Source organism: Pygocentrus nattereri, chromosome 15 (genome assembly GCF_015220715.1).
Source record: "Pygocentrus nattereri isolate fPygNat1 chromosome 15, fPygNat1.pri, whole genome shotgun sequence".
Taxonomy (NCBI): domain Eukaryota; kingdom Metazoa; phylum Chordata; class Actinopteri; order Characiformes; family Serrasalmidae; genus Pygocentrus; species Pygocentrus nattereri.
In genome coordinates, this window is record NC_051225.1 from 35238700 (window position 1) to 35260814 (window position 22115).

At 39.0% G+C, this 22115-nt stretch overlaps 1 protein-coding gene across 2 annotated transcripts in view; it reads right to left on the minus strand.

The window, feature by feature from the left end:
• Positions 1–22115, minus strand: part of lrrk1 (leucine-rich repeat kinase 1) — a 148275-nt gene that overhangs the window by 49117 nt on the left and 77043 nt on the right. For both annotated transcript variants that reach the window (XM_017699556.2, XM_017699557.2), the window contains 6 exons: positions 20205–20481; positions 19394–19565; positions 18596–18765; positions 16704–16843; positions 12217–12475; positions 4112–4281 (listed from right to left, as the gene is read on the minus strand). In XM_017699556.2, coding sequence (XP_017555045.2) covers positions 4112–4281; positions 12217–12475; positions 16704–16843; positions 18596–18765; positions 19394–19565; positions 20205–20481 — 1188 coding nt within the window. The remainder of the gene's footprint in view (positions 1–4111; positions 4282–12216; positions 12476–16703; positions 16844–18595; positions 18766–19393; positions 19566–20204; positions 20482–22115) is intronic.

Below are 22115 nucleotides of genomic sequence, written 5' to 3' on the forward strand. Positions count from 1 at the left end.
ATGCACCATTCTTTTGTTATTCAGGCTCAGAACTACGACCTCTAAACTTTATGCATGAAGCCAAACTGCTACTGTTTGCATATGAAGCCTGTGACCTCAAAAGAGGAAACAATCAGCAGTGAGGTTTCCTGGCCTGACTCGAGGGTGTCATTAAAGTGCCTTTAATGCCCTGGAAGCTAACTTGAAACCTTTACGTAGGCAGCTTCATAAGTCACTCTGGAGTGCTGCTCGTTCTGTGCACTACCCTGTTGACACGTGAGTATTGGTGCCTGTGTTAATTAACAGCATTCCAATGACTTACCACATCGTAGAATGTGCTGACAAAGAGAGACAGAAGAACTGAGAAAATATCAATGGAGAACAGGTACAAAGCACAGGGTCTTAATTTCCCACTTCCCTATTTCATCACAGCGCTTTTCAGGAGAAGTGAGAAGTGAGAAGTAAAACAACAGCTATGACGGAAACCGCCCAAGTGTAAATACTGTAAATAGAAGTTCCTCATTTTATGGCAGGAAATGTTTTCTAAAGGGCAGGACCCGTTGGTTGCTTTTAGTACAAGAAGCTGTACCTTACTGAGAAGTGTCAATGACAAAATATCTTGATGGAGGTGAAGCAGAGCGTGGAAATGAATGACTTACATAGAGCAAAATCTACCCTCTGTAATTAGCACATACAGTAGAAAAGCCATATCCTGAGTGTCATATAAGAAATGTTGTTTTTTTTACTTTTTTGTTTTTATCTGGCTGCCCTATTTGAACCAGAAGAATCACTAAGTAGACCAGAAGAAATAATCTGAAATAAAACAGCAACTTTGAAGGAGAATTCCAGAGATTTTTCAAATTTTCTGCAAATTTCAATGACTGAGATGTGACCAGTCATTCAGAGTGGTTTCGTATGAAATGGATAATTGTAGAGAAAATTACAGATTTCCTTACAGTGGTGCTGATGGGAACCAGGGGTCCCCATTCTTTACCTTGTCTTTTTCATACCGTATGTATGTTTGAGTAGTGATAAATCTCAAAAAATATGCTTTGTTGTATTTTGCCTTAAAACAACCTGTATGTGCCTCTCCACCATTAATAGATGGAACAAAATTTTTTAAGGCTCAGATATATGACGGGAAAAAAAAACAGTCTCAGGCATCAGTCAGCATATTCATAACCATTTTATGTAATAATAATGTCATAAAGCTTTAATATCACTGCAAAATTTCAAATAAAACATTTGAAAAGTAGTCAGTACATCTTACTAGTTGGTTAGATGTACTGACAAATAAAAAAGTCTGGTTCCACCATTGACTTAAAAGTAAAGTATCTATCTATCTATCTATCTATCTATCTATCTATCTATCTATCTATCTATCTATCTATCTATCTATCTATCTATCTATCTATCTATACACACAGACACATTCATATATACATAAAACCGTATAGAAGCTCCCGAGTGGCGCAACCGTCTAAGCGTTCGCCGTCATTAGGAGATTGTGTGTTCAATCCCTAGTGATGCTACAGCCGGGAGTCCAAGAGAGCACAACTGGCCTCGCTCTCTCTCTTGGATAGGATGCAACAATTTTGACTCAGTATGTTTCTCCAGAACAGAGCATTTCACACCAAACCACTCTGAATAACATTTTGTTTACATCTTAACCACTTCATTATGCAGAAAAAAAGACCTTTCTTCGTTAACGCCCAATCAAAGTTAAGAATGTTTTTCCTTTTCTTATACAGGTTGGATAAATGAGGTTTTCTTGCAACTGATGTTTCTCTCGATCCTACTAAACATTCTCTATCCTGTATGATATAAACACTGTGGCGCCTGTCCAAAAAACAGAGTTGCACTGATTTAGGGTTTGGTTTTGCTACTATGATAGAGGGGAGGACTTTCACATTAGATCACCAAGGACATGCTTTATTAATATGAGCCCAGCTGAAATAACTGAGGATTTTTGTGGTTATTACAGATGCACTTGAGATATGAAAGTACTTCCCTTCCCAATGGCCAGAAGATTCTTGGATCCATATGGAAGACTAAACCTGTGTCCCCAAATAGGATTTATTACTAGCTATTATTGTAAACGAAGCCATGTAATTTGTTCATGAATAAATCAAACATGATATGAAAGTGGAGGCTGCTGAGCGGCCAATTCATAAAGCTGTAAAGCTGACCGACAAGAAGTGGCATTCAAAAAAAAAAAAACAAAAAAAAAAAAACAAAAAAAAAAAAAACAAAAAAAAAAACTTTCCATCCAAAACGCAGCAGAGAGAGAAGAGAGGCGACAGCTGGAGCGATTCAAGTGTCTTACGCTGCGGTTCTTTTTTTACAGCCTCGCTTATACAGTTACTTTCATTCACTCACGTCATAAGTCATACAGATCCAGAGACTCAAACAGAATGGATATGGAATATAGGATGGGTGCGTATAAAATATGAACAGGTGGAGAGAAAAGGAGGTCACTACTGAGCTCACAGACGGAGGAACTCTGAAATTAGTGGAGTATGAGTCACCGCAGAAGTGATGTAATGCCAGACACACTCAGAAAACACTGGTCAAAAGTCTGGAATCACTATATTAACGTATGTCGACAATTCATCCATCCTCATCTGAGGCCGCAATACAGAAACATCCTAACTCTGACACCTGATCTGTTTCAGCACCATGATGACGTCTGAATTCACGACAGTTATTACAGGGTAACAGTTCCTAACTTCATAATCTTATCCATTAACTCCAGATGGAAAAAAGTATTACCCAAACATCCTAACTAGACTAAACGTCCTAAACAGTGTCCTAACTTTAGGATGAATCCCAGCTGTGTCCAAACTTCTCTTTTAACCTTTTGTTTCTATTGTTTTTAGGCAACAGCGACAAGCAGCACAAAAACTATACTGTAATCCGCATGATGGCTTTACACTGATTTACACTGCAAACCAGTGTCTTCAAGTTTGAGATGCATTTCATTTTTACTGGTGTGTTTCAAAATTCCTGGAAGCTGCAGACACTTGGGTGAAACATTAGGGGGGGGGGGAGTAAAAAAAAATCTATTTATGTCCTAATCTGATGAGACATTTGGGGGAGGCTGGTGAAGTACGAGCAGGAATCATGAATGAATATATGTAAATCGCTTTTGTCAGAACAAAACCTTGTATCTCCAAAATAGTAACTTTAAAGGAACTTTAAACTTTAAACTTTACTTTTAAAGGAACCAGACTTTTGTCCAAGTAATTTTCGACTGTTTCTTTTGGTCCATTTATCATAAAATTTACGCTCAAGATAAAAGCCAACAGGCATTTTCAAATTATGTCAAAATGGAATGTCAAAAATTGAGATACAAGGTTTTGTACACTCTTAAATACAATGGTTCTTCAAGGGTTCTGCAGTAAAGAAAAAGGTTCTATATAGAATCATGAACACTCAAAGAAGACTTTACATTGTGAAAAGTTTCTTCAGACTGATGGAGAATCTGTCCGCACCAATAAGAGCTCTTCTATTGTTTCAAGCTTGACCTCACAACACTAGAAGAACCCTTTTTGGTGCTGTATAGAACTGTTTTCAAAAAGCATCAAAGTGGGTTTTCCAAATGCATGAAGGCTGCCTCGCTAACATGTGGTTACAGCCCAGTTCATCTCCTGTACGCCACATTCCCAGGGTTTATGCTTTGCCGTGCTGCGCAGCTACTGTAGGTCTGAACGCTCTATGCATTTTCCTTTGGGAAATTAACTACTTTATTTCAACCTCTGAAGAGAAAAGAAGTTAAAAGAGGACAAAAAAGAAACAGAGATAGTAGAGTAAAAAAGACCTCTGCTACACGCCTTGACCGCCAGCCTTTAGAGCTCCTGCTTCCTGCTTCATGCTGCGAGGAGCTCAATATGGACTTCAGGAGATCACTGAGACTGACTTTTGACCTTAACGCAGAATGAATTATAGGCACACTTTAAGCTAGAGGAACTGAGATTAGACTTACTGACCAATCACAAGGCTGCACAGAAACACTCCTCAAGTAGGCCCTCAGTGACGAATAGACCCAAGTGGCACTGGACTGATATAACTGAATGATTAACTGAAGGACTCTTATCACGTTAGGATGATGGATGGGGTACTGCGGCCTTACCTGTAGTGCTGTTGAGGGACTGCTGTCTGCATTTTTTAAAGTGGAAGCGTTTGATGGCCACAGACTGGCCTCTGTACTTGGCTCTGTAAATGATGGTGCCACTGCCTCCCTGGCCCAGGATATCTCGCTCCTGCTCACTGCACTCCAGGTCACTCTTCACCAAAAACAACCTGAAAACACCAACGCAGAACAATGAAGCTGTGGCTCTATTTGATTCGTCTCCACACACAAACTCTTTCCACAGACTCTGATTTCCAAAGAAAATAACAAAAAATAGCAGCTTTGGAAGTTATGTTTTCCCAGAGAAGGCTGTGCAATGTAATTTCATCTGAATTTTATTTCACTGGCATGAGAACGTCCATCCATCCATCCATTTTCTAAGCCTGCATGAGAACGTATACAGGGAATTTCCCCAAACTCCCAGGTACCGGATTGAAATATCTTAAGATGCTCAAGTCAGCACTACAACACAAGATGCACTCAATCACAATATAGTGCATGGCTGTGTCTATCAGCAGGTTTCGTTATTTTATTAGTGTGACATGGACTGAAACAGGAATAATATTACAGAGGGAGCCAATTACAGATGACCATTCAATCCCCAGTTATTCATACTGGACTAATATCACTCCACAATTATTACAGTCAGACTGTAAAACTACACACGCTGCAGATTCATACTGGACTAATATCACTCCACAATTATTACAGTCAGACTGTAAAACTACACGCTGCAGATTCATACTGGATTAAAATCACTCCACAATTATTACAGTCAGACTGTAAAACTACACACACTGCAGATTCATACTGGATTAAAATCACTCCACAATTATTACAGTCAGACTGTAAAACTACACACACTGCAGATTCATACTGGATTAAAATCACTCCACAATTATTACAGTCAGACTGTAAAACTACACACACTGCAGATTCATACTGGATTAAAATCACTCCACAATTATTACAGTCAGACTGTAAAACTACACACGCTGCAGATTCATACTGGACTAATATCACTCCACAATTATTACAGTCAGACTGTAAAACTACACGCTGCAGATTCATACTGGATTAAAATCACTCCACAATTATTACAGTCAGACTGTAAAACTACACACACTGCAGATTCATACTGGATTAAAATCACTCCACAATTATTACAGTCAGACTGTAAAACTACACACACTGCAGATTCATACTGGATTAAAATCACTCCACAATTATTACAGTCAGACTGTAAAACTACACACGCTGCAGATTCATACTGGATTAAAATCACTCCACAATTATTACAGTCAGACTGTAAAACTACACACTGCAGATTCATACTGGATTAAAATCACTCCACAATTATTACAGTCAGACTGTAAAACTACACACTGCAGATTCATACTGGATTAAAATCACTCCACAATTATTACAGTCAGACTGTAAAACTACACACACTGCAGATTCATACTGGATTAAAATCACTCCACAATTATTACAGTCAGACTGTAAAACTACACACGCTGCAGATTCATACTGGATTATAATCACTCCACAATTATTACAGTCAGACTGTAAAACTACACACTGCAGATTCATACTGGATTAAAATCACTCCACAATTATTACAGTCAGACTGTAAAACTACACACACTGCAGATTCATACTGGATTAAAATCACTCCACAATTATTACAGTCAGACTGTAAAACTACACACACTGCAGATTCATACTGGATTAAAATCACTCCACAATTATTACAGTCAGACTGTAAAAACTACACACACTGCAGATTCATACTGGATTAAAATCACTCCACAATTATTACAGTCAGACTGTAAAAGTACACACTGCAGATTCATACTGGATTAAAATCACTCCACAATTATTACAGTCAGACTGTAAAACTACACATGCTGCAGATTTATACTGGATTAAAATTGCTCCACAATTATTACAGTCAGACTGTAAAACTACACACTGCAGATTCATACTGGATTAAAATCACTCCACAATTATTACAGTCAGACTGTAAAACTACACACTGCAGATTCATACTGGATTAAAATCACTCCACATTTATTATTGTCGGTAACCAGTTAAACTGCAGAACCTCATCAGGTAACTTAGGTAAATTAGCTTGAATAGGGTTGAAGACACTGCCTTAGAGATAATATAAATATACACAAAGCCACACAAATACATGTGTGAGCTGTATTAGGTGTATGAACATCACTCTCATACTGTCACACTCTCAGTGTTTAATATAATCTTGTGTCCTTTTGCTGAAATGAGGTCAAATCTTTCACACAGAAAGGGAAAATTCTCACTTTTGCATTAGCTTTGAACTAAACTTTGGCACCTGGCCAACTCAAACTATGTTGACTTCACCAGCTGCTCTGAAAACCATTTCCATTAGAGGTCCACATGGGAGTGCAAAGCTAAGGAAATGTCCTTCAGAGCTGCTTTAATCGGACACATGCTTTCATAGGGCCTGCCTCCCCTTTATCCTCCTGCAGCGTAATAGCATGAATCTGCTGCCCTTTCCCTCAGAAAACTGCTCTCACGGCCTGTGGCTCGTCGTATCACTGCTGACTCAACAAAGCCCGCCATCAAGATGAATGTATTGTTTGTGTCACTGCATAAATATTTGAAGCGAATGCTTCAGACCACCACTTTACTGTAAATACGGCTTACACAAATGCCCCATGTACAGGGAGAAGCCACACTGACGCGTTAACACCACTGATGAGGAACATACTGTGTGGACAGCTGCGTGGATCTTATACATTTACATTTCAAATGAATATATTGAAGCCACAAATGAATACTTTGATGCCACAAATTAATATATGAGGCCACAAGTTACTATATTGAGGCCACAAATCACTATACTGTGGACATCAATTACTATATTGAGGACACAAATTACTATATTGAGGCCACAAATTCCTATACTAATATTGTGAGGCCGTAAATTCATATATAGAAGCAACAAATTAATATATTGAGGCCACCAGTTACTATATAGAGGTCACAAACTACTATATTAAGGCCACAAATTAATATATTGAGGCCATGAATTAATACATTGAGACCATCACTTACTATATTGAGGCAACAAGTTCATTTACATTTATGGCAGACGCTCTTATCCAGAGCGAGTTACAGTTTGATCATTTTACACAGGCAGGCCAAGGCGGTGTTAGGAGTCTTGCCCAAGGACTCTTATTGGTGTAGTGTAGGGTGCTTACCCAGGAATGTGACATACAGAGTTTAACAAGGGCGTTACATAAAACTGTAACTCAATAATGAGTGCGGAGCCAGAGGGGACTGCGTTTACAGTAAAGTACAATCATGTATATGCCTTGTACATTATGAGCTATTCTGACTTCCGAGAACTTCTGTGGAAAGCACACATTCCAAAATGTTAAATTGTTCCCACCTCTATGACATTTCTTGCTAGCGAAACATTTTGGGACTTGAAGGCATTTAGGTAATTATGAGAACAATTTGGAACACTATGTACTGCCAAAAGGCCCCACATTTAAAGCGGAAATCCTAAAATTTTTCACAATTTCACCATAATTAAACAGCACATCTGTAAACAAAGTCATTCAGAGTGGTCTGGTGTGAAATGCTCAGCTCTAGAGAAACTTACAGAATTGTTCGCAGTGGTGGTGACAGGAACCAGATGTCCACCTCTAAAAGCTCCCTTGTAGAAATTATTACATTAATTGGTTATGAATAAACTAATATTTGAGACACAGTTTTGAGAAGGTTTTGGTCTAAAATGTGTATTTTTAAAAATGTATTCATGTCAAGTGCATGTACATGTAAAGCGGTCTGTAGAAAAACAGTCCCCAAGCAAAAACTTATTTTTTCAGTTTTATCACTATTTCACCATCAACTTCACACAAAAAAACATTCAGAAGACTCGTGTAGGTTCACTGGTAGTTTGGGACAGTAAATCAAATGGCTATAGTCATGTTGCCGTCATGGTGAGCCCTGGTTCCTATCACCACCACTGTAACCATTTCACACCAAAATAGTCATAGCAGGTATGTAAATATGAATTCAGCATTTGCAAAAATAAACAGGGGCAAAAAACAAACAACTGAAAAATAAATTCATGAAATAAGACAATGCCATGCTGGGTTGACAATACTGTATATTCTATATATACTATACTATAATCAGTTACTATACAGCTTATGTAACTATGTACTGGTTGCTGTTTCCAGGCTCTGTTGTTTTTCTGATTTTGTTGTTCAGTGTTCTACCCACAATATACTCAGAAAAATGTGTTGTGATATAATTAATCATAATGATTACGGTACTATACTGCCATACGTGCATTGCTAGTGCCGACTCAAAACGCATAGAAGCAATTGAGTTTGAGTTTAGTAGAAAAATTGAGTTTATGAGCAGTGCACTAACAGGGCATGATATATTTTACACATCAATAACTATGTAATGTGAATGAAAAGCATGACAAAATGACACTGAACAATAATAAATAATAGACTTTTAAGGGTTAAACAGTAGCCAAAATTTAAAATTTATCTGAAAGGCCTTTTTTGACTGATTCCAGTGTGTCCAAAAACCTCAATCAGCATTTTGAAAGAATAATACATTTCAAGGGGAGCTAATATGTGAATTGGGACTACATCATACACTTGCAGGTAAGCTTGAAGTGATAGAGTTGACCGTGCTCTACTCTTAGAGACTGCATTTATACACAGGTTTTTGAGCAAACTGTGATAAACGGTATTGTCCTCAGCAAAAGACTGAAAACATGGATCACAGACTCAGTTGTGTGGATATGCACTGATGAGCTCAGCAGTGCACACAGGCACCATGCATCTATGACAGTGTTCCCTGGCTGTGTGTGAGAAAGGGCATCTGATTTCATCAAACAAAGGCTTCCTCTGAAACCTGGTGTGGATATAGGCTTAATCACTAATTCTTAAACTTTTGGGATCACTTATATTAATATTCACTCTATAAAATGATTAAAACAATAAATTGCAATTAATCATTGTTTTGCATATTCAATTGCAATTATTTCGATTATTTCAGAAAGTTAATCTGAATTAATCACAACGTTGGCGTAGTTCTTTGCGATAAATGCATTTGCCTTATTTAACTCTCCTATTATGTTGCAGCTTAAATTGACTTGTTTCAAAGGTTAAAAATACAGGAAAAATATTCAAACAATTTTCTCCTTGCTCATTTGTTGTGGTATGAATTGAAAGGGTCAATTTGGCCCAGTATTTGTATTTATCAACATGCCACAGAAAATATGTCAGAAATGTTGGAAAAGTCTAAATAAGATCAAATAAAATAAATGTGGTAAATGTCTTGTTTTGGCCAATATTCATAATAAACGGGTTAAAAAATGATTTTTACTGAAAAACGAGAGAATCATTCTAAAAAAACCATGATTTGTACTGGACGAAAACTTGACTACACTTAAAATTGGTCAAAGTGATATTAATTGAGCCAACAATAGTGTTTATGAAGAAAAATAGATATTCTTAACCACTTCTGGATGGTTTATCATGCACCGGGTCAATCTGACCTGGGAACATTATTGCTGCTCCTCACAGCTGAACATAACAGGAGGTTAATTATGATAAATGCATTACACCAACCATCTAGATGTCCACCTTCACTACATCCATAAACCTTCTCTGAGGTCTACCTCTTCTCCTTCTACCCGGCAGCTCCATCTCCAACATTCTTTGCCCAATATATTCACTATTCCTCCTCAACACATGTCCAAACCACCTCAACCTGGCCTCTCTGGCTTTATCTCCAAGCTGCTCCACCTTCACTGTCCCTCTGATCTGCTCATTTCTAATTTTGTCCAGCCTGGTCACTCCCAACGAAAATCTCAGCATCTTCATCTCCGCCACCTCCAGCTCAGCCTCCTATCTTTTAGACAGAGCCACAGTCTCCAAACCATCCATCATAGCAGGACACACTACTGTCTTGTAAACCTTCCCTTTCACTCTTGCTGCTATCCTTCTGTCACACATCAGCCCTGACCCCCGTCTCCACCCACTCCATCCTGCCTGCACCCTCTTCTTCACCTCTTCTCTACACTGTCCATTGCTCTGGATGGTTGACCCAAGATATTTGAAGTCATCCACCTTTACAACCTCTACTCCTTGCATCTTCACCTTTCCACCTGCCTCCCTCTCATTCACACACATGTATTCCGTCTTGTCTCTACTGAAAATGTTGAGCAGTTACATATGTTTTCTTATATCACACCCCAGTTCACTCTCACAGTTGTAAATCTGTTGGAAATGTTGCACTATTCCCACATACATAACTTCCTGTGTCAGCAGCAGACCCCAGGAGGAAAGCAAGCTGTGTTTACAACAGCTGCGGTATACAAGCTTTCACTCTGGCCTCAATCCAACATGCCTGACTCAGATGGATGACTTCATTCAGGAATTGGGATTAGAATCAGATTAGGATTGGAGTGAACTACTGCATCCAAAAAACTGGAACACAACTCTCTCACAGGTTTCGCTTGAAATTCATCTTTAACCTCCCATCAGCTTCAGACGTATTTCAAGTAAAATGCCGCAGTCCATCCATTTACAGTGGAACTGCATCACTTTGTGATCATTAAGATTTACGAGAGCGGTTTGGTGCGAAATGCTCCGTTCTAGAGAAGCTTGCTGAGTCAGAACTGTTTATAGTGTTTATATCTGAAGGGTGGGATGCTTCTAAAAGCTCCCTCACAGTACAAACTACATATAAAATGGTTATGAAAACTCCACCTGATGTCTAAAACATTGTTTTGTGGTAACTTTGAGGAGGTTTTGGCATATTTTTAACTACATTCATTGACATTTGCCAATATTCAACTATATACTATGTATTGAGATCAATCTCCACGACACTACAGTGCAGCCTGTTTTCTGATGTGATGAGTTTTCATGTAATTCAAAGTACTACTGAAAACACTGCAGTCACCAAGTTTGAATCCTGGTGCGGTCAAGAGCCTTGCTAGAAGCACGGTCTCTACTCTGCTAGCAGATAGCGACCTTCAAAAGATCTTTCATCAGATCTGGGAGAATGGCCAGTAAACGTCGGTAACCACTTCAAGTTGCTCCTGACCACGTTAATGAGCAGTGCATCATGCAAAGGAGCTTTCCTGCTTGTGTCGATTGAAAACTCACATGAGAAACACTCTGTGTCAGGAGGGACGGTCTGACCGCAATGCTGAATACTGAACAGGCCAGACACATGGACTTGGAAAAAACAATGCATTCGATGATGTGCCCAGTGGGCACCGTCTTGCACTTCACTAAGGTAGGACATCGTTTATACTTAGATAAATGTAGATTTTTTTGCTAAAAATAGGCTTTATACATACTTTACAGTTGACTGTGATGGCTTGCCCCTCCCTGACGAAAGTCTCAAATGTCACCTGAGACTACATATATGCTGTAGAGGTACATATCAGTGCATTATATGCAAAATATTACTAAAAAAAAAACATTTTCTCAGATTTTACATAAATGTTATAAACCATTTTCCAATATTTTATCGGTAACATTAAAACAAAAGCTCTGTTATTTTGAATAGTAGATAAAATGGGTATATTTGTCTTGTATGGTGACCCCTGGCTCCAATCACCACCACTTGAAGACTTGAAAGAGTTGGTAAGTTTCTCTGCAACGAACCATTTCTGATCAAACCACTCTGAACGACCTTGTTTGCATCCCAACCACTGAGTTACCCAGAAATGCAAAAAACAAAAAAAAAAAACAACAAAAAAAAAAAAACACTGGTGGAATTCTCCTGATGGCGACAGTTTGGGCCAAAAATTAAATTTATGCAAGCTGGCTTTTGAAAGACGGCTGCTACTATTATTTGTAGCTATGCACTTTTGTCCATATTTATGGCTAACAGTGTGTTATACAGCATCAGCAACCACATAAGCAAGTCTATTTTACATTTCTTGGCTGAGAAACTTCATTTTGGTTAAGAGGAGTAATTGTGTAAATTAGATTTTTGGCCAAAGCATCACTTTAGTCTAACTTAATTATAGATATAACCATCACATTTCACTGCACCCGTCTTACCGTGAGGGAAAGTCAGTCATGAAAAGCTCTGGCACCAGCTCCTGCAAGGCTACGGGCTCTTTGGGGTGATTGGGGCAGGTGATGTACTCTTTTTCGGCAGCTGCCAGCACACAGTCCTCCATGTTGAAGTAGTGGACAGTGGTCTGGTTGGAGTTGGTGGGGGGCAGGGGGTCAGTGTGCCTGGAGACCGTGCTGCAGTAAGGACAGGGTGCATACTGCTCAATCAGCAGAGATCCATCACTTTCACTGGCTGTCAGCGCTGCAGAGACACAGACGATATGATAACAGAAAACCACTTTGGATGGTTTGGATATACTGCACTTTCATTGCTCTATATATATATATATATATATATATATATATATATATATATATATATATATATATATATATATATATATATATATATATATGTACATATAAATCTATACACACACACACACACACACACACACACGGTGATATCACCAGTGAAGAAGCTTCTGATTTATTTACTAAAATCATCATGATGTTACATTAAAATCTGCGTGCGTTGTTGTAGTACTCACATTTAATTCTTAAGATTTAGTAGGAAACAAATGGGTTAAGATCCAAAAATGGAAAAGATTTTTTATTGTGGTACATACAGCCATGTAAACTCTCCCACTAGTTAAGACTTCAGGAAAAAAATACCATACATGTTAGATTAAGTACCAACATAATTAGGAACAGTGGAAATCACCAGTCATGTTTTGATTTCCAATGGGTGGGATCACATTTGTGAGAAAAAACTTCCAGAGGAAAAAAAAAAAAAGTTCCAGATATCTCAGTGACTGTGAACACAGGCTGTAGCCAAACCAGGTCTCAGTTAGCCATCAGGAATGGAAAACAGCAAATGGCAGCTCTAGGCTCAGATGCGTTACTAGAAGAGTCACTATAAAACTAACAAAACTGCAGCAGACGTAGGTTAACATCTGTAGCAAATCTCAAATATCCATGCTCAATCTAGAGTGCCCAAAAAAGCTTCACGTGCACCAGTGTAAGCTTAGCGCCAACATACTATTAGAAATCCCATAGAGGTACCAACAGTAACTAGTATAATCACAGTGGTGGATTTTTTTTGATAAGTACCTCCCAGCTGAAAGCCTACTCCTAATAGTCCCACTTTGCCACAGTGTTTTGTTTACATTTTTAAAGTGACATCCAATCTAGAGTGACTTCATGACTAAAGAGGGCAGCAGTGAAAAGCAGATAGAAGAACAATAAGTTAAGTGATACTTTTTTGATCCCACAAACAGGGAAATTCCACCTCTGCATTTAACCCATCCGTGAAGTGAAACACCACATACACACTAGTGAACACACACACTAGGGGGCAGTGAGCACACTTGCCCGGAGAGGTGGGCAGCCCTATCCACGGCGCCCGGGGAGCAGTTGGGGGTTAGGTGTCTTGCTCAAGGACACTAACTGGAATGCTCTATCAGTCTCTGTTAATTAGAGGTTTTACTCTGAACATTGAGTAGCTCATTCTGTCACAGCGTTACACACAAAATGCAACTCATCTTGCTAACAGTTTTCACCTTGTCCTCGAAATCTGTTCACACAGAGCTTGTCTAGTAAACTAGTTGGTTAAACTACTAAAACTGATTAAATGATGCTGAAACTTGAAGAGCTATATTGTTAAGATAGGTGGATGGATGGATGGATGGATGGATGGATGGATATATGGACAGAGGAATAGATAGACAGATAGATATATGATTGGATATAAACTTGCATATATCAGGCAGAAATAAAAAAATGATACCTAAGTTAGAGTAAAGTATGAGAGAGTAGAAACAGATGTATTGTATATGCTTATTTACATTGCATATAAGACAGATTTGTTTTATGACAAATGTTTTTGAAAAGTGTAATGTAAATGTATTTAATCTGCATATTTATTATTATGTCACTAATTTTACCTACAGCTCATTACTGTAGCTCCAAATTCTGGGTAGTTTAAATAAAGTGCTTCTTGGTGAACAGCACTTTTACTATTACAGCTCTTCACATTTACAAGCCATATTTAATTATTCGACACATTTTCGGACAAAGAATAAGAAGTTTAAATATCCTTTTTTCCACTGTTCTTTTTTAGTTAATCAAGGTTTTATTAACATAAAACATCTATTTTCTAATGCTTTGGTTCCAACTGCGACACTCTGTATTCACCTCACTCGGTATAAAGCAGGGCCAGTATGCTAACAGACTAGTGCATATGTATGAGCATAAATGCATTGATTTGCATGAATATCCCTTTTGCATAAATGCACAGAGTTTAAAGACACTGAAAGCAGAGGCTAACAATATTATACAGAAACACAGATATCATAACCATGCATGTGCGCAAAGTTTCATATATACATATGGCCAGTGTTATAAGATTATCTCTGAAATCCACTAATGTTTTTTTTTTTTAAAAGACTTAAAAGGGTTGGTCTTCCAATTCATCATAAAATGCTGGTGGTTTCAAACGATACATTAATAAAAGCAACAATATGCAGCCGCACACACACAAACCACACACTAGTATAGAATCTCAGACACTTATCAACTCTGGCACCACCTCAAAACATACACAAGCACATCTTAATCCGCCTGAATGCTTCGGTGAGTTCTCTGCTGCAGTGGAAAGCTTGTTTACAAGTTTTGCATGTATGTTTATTTGTTTTCTGCACACTTGACAGAAAGTAGGATGTCAGTAGAAGGAAAATGGAGCAGAATCATTCACTCTTAAGCAGTCCCAGACTGAGCAGGTGTGCTGAGGCATGCAGGCTGTGAGACCGGCTTTATGCACTCAAACGAACAGGCAGTGAGGCTGAATACACTATGACTCATCCTTGTAGTGAAAAAGCTATCGCCATGGAAGCGGATCATACATCACTGCATTACTCTAAAAAGACTGTAGATGGCTGCTGGTGGAAAGATGTGCAGAAACCACTTTGCATGTAAAATGAAAGAGAGGTTAGGACAAACAGCTGGAAACATTTATTGCATCTCTATAAAGTTACATTTTATTCCTTAAATGCTGAGTAATCCTCTCACACCTCAGGTTGTTATTGCACTCAATAATCCGATCGTAATCGGATTCCTGCAGTTATCCGATTATTCACGTGGTCGTAAACCATTTGTCGTAAACACCATACTCTGATCTAGAAATCTGATGAAGAGAGCTGGGTTTTAGCTCAGTAATCAGATTTCTCAGCGCATGAAACCTCTCAATCTGCACGTGTGGAACAGACTTCTGTACCGGAAAATAAGCAAGCAGCATCACCGCTAGACACAGCAAAACACTTCAGCACGGCTGAAACTGATTACGTTCTCGACAAAATGATTTAAATATTATCTTCTTCTAGATGATGCATGTTCATATTTTCAGGTAAATTTCAGGTAAAAAAAAGTTTGAAGTTTGAGTTCCACATGTTTACATCACATCTTCTTCTGTGAGTTTATTGGCTGGTTGTAAAGCAGAAATCTGATTACTGTCTGACTCATGTAGACCTGGAGTTTCCCCCATTATCTGATTACTCAAGTGCATATAAACCAGTTGAAATCAATTACTGACAAAATCTGATTTTCTACAATTGGCGGATTATTAAGTGTGTGTATACACACTCAATGTAATATCGACCGTATTAAACAGACTGGATATGAGTTATATAGGAGAGTATGTGGGTGTCTGCAACTGTACATTGGCCCTTCTGTATTTTATATATATGGTGCATTAAAAGAAAATGTTACTGGTTTTTTTTTCAAAATTTTTGTGTAATTTAATGGGTGAGATATAAACAAAGTCATTCAGAGCGGGTTGATGTGAAATGGTTCCTTACAGAGAATCTTACAGACTCAGCCATCTTACAGTGGTGGTGATAGGAACCAGGAGTTGTGTCTACAACACAAAAGTAGCCATTTTATTCACTATCCAAAACAACCAGTGAACCTACTTGTCTTCTGAGTTTTTATATTTAACGTTGATAGAGGTACAATCATCTCTCTTTTACCACTTCACAGAAAAAGGGTTTAAAAAAAGTACATTTTAAGCCGAAATCTCCTCAAAATGATTATGAAACAATGCATCAGGCAGCATATTCATAACCATTTAATGCAATAACTTTCTTTTTTAAAGGTGGACGTCTGGTTCCTATCACCACCACTGTGAACAATTCTGACTCTAAGTTTCTCTAGAACAGAGCATTTCACACCAAACCACTCTGACTGACTTTGTTCACATCTTAACAATTTAATTATATCAAAACGATACAAAAAAGCAGTGAAATTCCCTTTTGATGCACCATAAACATAAAATACAGAAGGACCAATGTACAGTAGCAGTGCCCCTGATCAGACTGGATCAGTACTTGGTATCAGCTGGTTAACTATCAAAATCAGACAGAGAAAGTATGACAGCTGTGTGCCAGATCACACTGGAAGTATGTATTTGGCGACGTTAGTGTGGACAGACTCACCTGGAAACCACTGCTCGATAAGTGCATTGACGTGGTCAGTGATGAAGGCCATGGCTGAGAAGTCTCTCATTGCTGACTGACAGATGATCTTGATGCCACCACTCTTCTTTTTCTTCCAGTTCAGGTCTGATGACTCCACACTGCAGAGAGAAGGTCAGCAAGTATGAGAGTGTGCGTGTACAACACTGCAAAAAAGTCAGAGAGCATACAGCTATTAAGCAAAAGGTTTTCAGCATAAGAAATTACACAGAACCTTCAACAACTAAACAGACTTTTATCAGTATTCAGTGCGTCCACAATGAATACTCTCCATCCTTCCACTGTGAGAAGACAAGCGCTATGGGTCTAAAAGGATGTGAAAAGGAGACGGACACATCAAACAAAGAAGCTGAACAATGGCCTGACCACCCCAGAGTCCAGAACTCAACATCACTGAATGTGTTTGGATTGAACTGATTGAATGGAATGAAAGCTGTAATAAAAGGCAAAGCATGGCCGTTTTAAATGCATGAAATATGTGAACACACTGTACAAAAAATGAACTTGACTGTGTTTATTATTTTCCTTGCACCGTCTTATCACATTAATACAGCCATGGTGCTTTCATATACACCCATAGACACACAAAAAGTATGATAATTACAAACGCTGGAGCATCCACTAATGGTTTAAAGCTTTGAGGTCACCCAGAAATGCCATAGAGGACAGCATGACACCACTGCTTTACGTCAAGCATAATTAGACTCTCTGTCTTTTCAGATGCATCACATCCCAACAAGAATCTCTGCGCACACAGCCATGGGTATGTCATTAAGTGACATGGATCTATGATGCAAGGCTCAGTGGAAGTTAGTGAGGTTTTGTGGTCTTGGCTCACTGCCTCTTCTATGAGGTATGTGACGTCTGGGCATCGCTCTGAGGAGCTGCCTTAACAAGCCTGCTTGTTTTCTCTCATCCCAATCACTTTCACATGTGGCACTGCAACTCTGTAGCCCCCTATTTGTTTCTCAGTATTCATCATGAAACAGAAGGATCACTGTTTAATCAGAAAAATAGCCTAAAAACACCAAAAATACCATCAGCAGAGTTTTTTGGAATAGTTCTTCAATGCCACACTGGGTTTGTAACAAAAACTAAAGAGGATGTTCCCGGAAAATTTTAAAGGTCTTAGTTATCAGTGGAAAGCAAATCTGAACTTGGACTTTCACTCACTGGCCGATTTATTAGAAACCCTTCCCTCGTAGCACCACCTTGCTGGTGTACAGTTAGAGACTACAGTGTAGGTAACCATTCTTTAGGCTTTCATCAATGGTCAGTTCCTAACCACAGAACTGCTCTCAGCTGCATGTGTTTAGGTTGGGGGTCACTCTGAACCAAGCTGTGGCCCTGAAGGTGACTCTGATGCACTCACATTAGCACCACACACCATGCCAGAGTCACTGCAGAGCTGACAACATCTGGACAACAGCGGTCCTGTGGTCAAAACCTGACCAATGAATGAGGTAGAGGTGGGCTGATAAACTGTGCAGCAACAGATGGAGAAGAGTTTGTAATTACACCAGTATGATGGACCTAAAGATTGGCGTTTCCATTAAAGCGACCAGTGAATGGACATACAAGGTAGGTGTTTCTAAAAAAAGTGGCAAGTGAGTGGACATACAATGCAGGTGTTTCTAATAAAGTGTCACAGAATGTGGCCAGTAAGTGGAAGCACAGGATGAGTATTCCTAATAATGTGGCCAGTTAGTGGACAAAGCAGGTGTTTCTAACCAACCCTAGAAACTAACTACGTAATTATGCCATTACGTTTAAATAAACAGGTAATGTAAATGAATGCATTGCAAAACAATGGTATGTCTACAGTTTTAGTAGTAACACAAGGTCTTAAGAACCTCAAATAGCCCCCATCAAAGGTGACCAGCAGTCCCTCCTTCCAGTAGATGGTCTGGCTTCGGCGCACTCGAAATGTGCTGCAGCGATTTCTCTGCTGGCTCCCCGCAAAGCTGTAAATGATCGTACTCCTGTTGCGGGGGCTCCGCGAACCTCGCTTAGACTCAAATGCCTAAAACACAACAGAGAGGACGAAGAAGACAACACGCATAAGTGTTCATGTAGTATTGCACCATTCCAGTGTATTTATATGGTCCAGTTTTTATATCGTAATATAAGTTATGAACAAAAGCTATAATACATATTACCATATATGTTAGTTTGACATAGATAAATGAGATGCAGGGTGCCTAGTGGACAGAATATTAACATATATATTCCAGACAGAATACTTTTGCATATGGCTGTATTTCCTCCTATTCAGACATCTGCAGTTTAGCCACGGTCACTCACGATGATCTTACAGGGTGTTTCAACCTGGATTCCTTTTTGAATAAGGCACAATGCTAGATAGCCAATCAGAACAGAGCTCATTTACATACTGTATATCAGTCTTAAAGGCACACTAACAAAACCAGCCTGTTTAATGGATAAAAAGAGGTGGTAAAATGGCAGTGAAAAAATATACAGGATATGGGCTCTTTAAGATTGGCCAGTATTACCAAGCAGTACACTGATTAGGCCCTAGAACTATGTTTCATCTATGTACACAGATACAATCTTAGATGTATGTGTTTATCAAAAGAGGAAAACATGTATTGGCAGCTTTAATAGGAGGGAGAGGGCAGGCGTGTGTGTACCTGCACGTCCATCTGGTTCAGGCTGATCAGCATGCGAGCGATGAAGCGTTCCCAGAAACCCGCCGGCACAAAACTCATCTTAAAATGGCGCTGGATGGTGTTGCTGCTCTGCTGGCGGAAGCCGTGGATATCCATGGCGGGTTTTGGAGGCAACAGGTGTGGCAGGAGATAACTATGGAAATGAAAAAGTGACAAATGGATGAAGAAATTACGCAGCGAAAAGAGGGGAATGAGACCTTTTGGCTCATAGAAACAGCTGATCTTTGACAGGGGCATTTGTGTTTAGTTGGTACAATGAAACCAGTTCACTCAACCACTTTACACTTTGATGTACTTTGGTGTTTTTAATTCACAAAAAATGATTGTAAGTAGGTTTTTTCTAGCAGACATTTGAACCTTAAGCATCATAGTCTCTGCTAGCAGTAGAAGCATGTCATAACTGTCTCTCCCTCATAGTTTGCTGAAACAAAGAAAGTCATTCGGTTGAAAGTGCAGATACTTCACGTTTGTGTTTCCAAATAAAAGAGGAGGCATTTTACTATTATGAACAAACTCATTTACTGAAAAAGGAAGGGGAAAGTCAAATGACAGCAAGTGAAAAAACAAGAGTTTCCAAAACAGGAGTGAAAAAATGTATGCATCAGAGAAAAAAATGAGACCTCTTTCATCCTTGAGAGAGAGGAGAAAATCAAGCTGCTTCAAGTCTGAAAACATCCACAGGTGTTTCTGTCCATCGTTCCACTGCGAGAAGACACCTCAGAGCTATGGGTCTGAAAGAATGTGTAGCATCAGTTACACGCAAGAAGCCCACCTGTTGCTGGCCACAGGGAGAGCAATCTCAAACTTGGCGAGGAACTGGAAGTACTGCTCCTCCGTCTGCTGGGTGAATCCTGTGCCGACCAGCAGCATGCGCAGGTCCTCCGCCCGGATCACGCCATTCCGAGCTACAGAGCGTGAGCTCTTCAGGTGGATGATTCGCTCCAAACACTCAGACAGCCACACGGCGTCCAGGAAGTAGAGTTTGCACAGGCCGTGACTGGTGTCAGGGAAGTGCAGCATGGTGCCCGTCTCAATTAGGAAACTGATTGCTGCCAGAGAGAGTGAGCAGGAAAAGTGACACAATCAGAAACACCACCAGAATCCAGAAAATGTCAACACTGTGGATGCATGACCAGAATCAGTCAACACTGCAACTGGCAGATTTTTGCAGTAAACACCATCCACACTCGGCCAATTTATTTTCAAAATTATGGCTCATGTGTGTAAATGACGTAAATAATCTGAGTTATTTATGCTGTACAGTCAAGGACCACCCTTCATTTGCTTAATTTCCAGTCAAAACAGCCATTAAGTACAAGATATTCAATTTTCAGCATCAAGAAAAAATATTTAACAGAAAATTATACACCACTAAATATAATATCATTATATCTGTATTCAATACTTGCTTTCAGTTTTCAAAGATATTTGCAGACATGCCTCCAAACGTCAGCCTTAGAAGTTGTTTTTGCATTTTTTGCTACTCACAATTCAAGTAATCCCAAACACATTCAGTGATGCTGAAGTCTGGACTCTGGAATGGTCAGTCCATTGTTCTGAGAACCCCAGTATCTTCTTTGATTACAACATTTTCTTCGTATGTTTTTCAGATGTGTGGATTTTTCTGTTCTGAAGCAGTGGAGCTTGATGACGGTTTTGGTGGTGTATCAGGTCTTATAGGAGTCCAATTTTCTCTTCACTTTTTAGTTCATTTTTACACTCTGGTTTTTGAAATTCCTGTTTTTGAACTTTAACTTACTAGCTGTTTAGACTGGAAATTAAATAAATAAAGGGTGGTCTCTGGCTTTTGCTCCTGGTGCATGTAAACCAAAATGTTGTAACGCGATTATGTTTAACGCATTGTGCTAAACAACTAAATATTTTTGATGCAGTACTTGCTTTATATTATTTAAAGAGAAAACTGTTTCAGCCTCCAATGCTGTAGACTGGGGTGGTCAATCCTCCACCTGGGCACTCTACACTATACCAATAGGAGTTCTTGGGCAAGACTCCTAACACTACCTTCACCTACCTGTGTAAAATGATCAAACTATTAAGTAGCTCTGGATAAGAAAGTCTGCCAAATGCCAAAGAAGAATGACAAATAATGTTATTTACATTGTGGCTTCAGCTAATACAAAGAAACAGAAATGTGCTATTCATGCGTTTATTTAGCCCAAATGCAGTATTGAAAAAAGCACTTTGCATTCATGATTCAAATGCGTCAGTTTGTTGCAAATAAAAGTGCTATTTTAACACAAGTCGCACCAAATGAAGCAAACTGAAAGACATCCGTTGTGTTAATGTAACAAACTTCATTTATGTGCATCTGGCTCAGACATTTAATCCATGTAAATTCAGAAAAGTGCCAGTTCATCACATTTTCCATATAGAAGGAGAACTCAGAAGACAGTCTGTAATAAAGTAGGTATCTACTCTTGCTTTATGTGTAGCAAGGGTGTAATTCACAAGGTCACAAGATATAATTAAAGCCTAGTAAATTTAAGAGAATTTATATAATCACAGACTGTTTGAAATTCACTGGAGAAGTAATAATTTGACGTTGTTAAAAATGAATTATTTTGACCATATTTGCTTTGCTTGGATTATTATGCATACCTTACACCAACAGAGGCTCATGTCAGGACGCTTACAGCCCCCAGTAAACACACTGTGGTTAGTC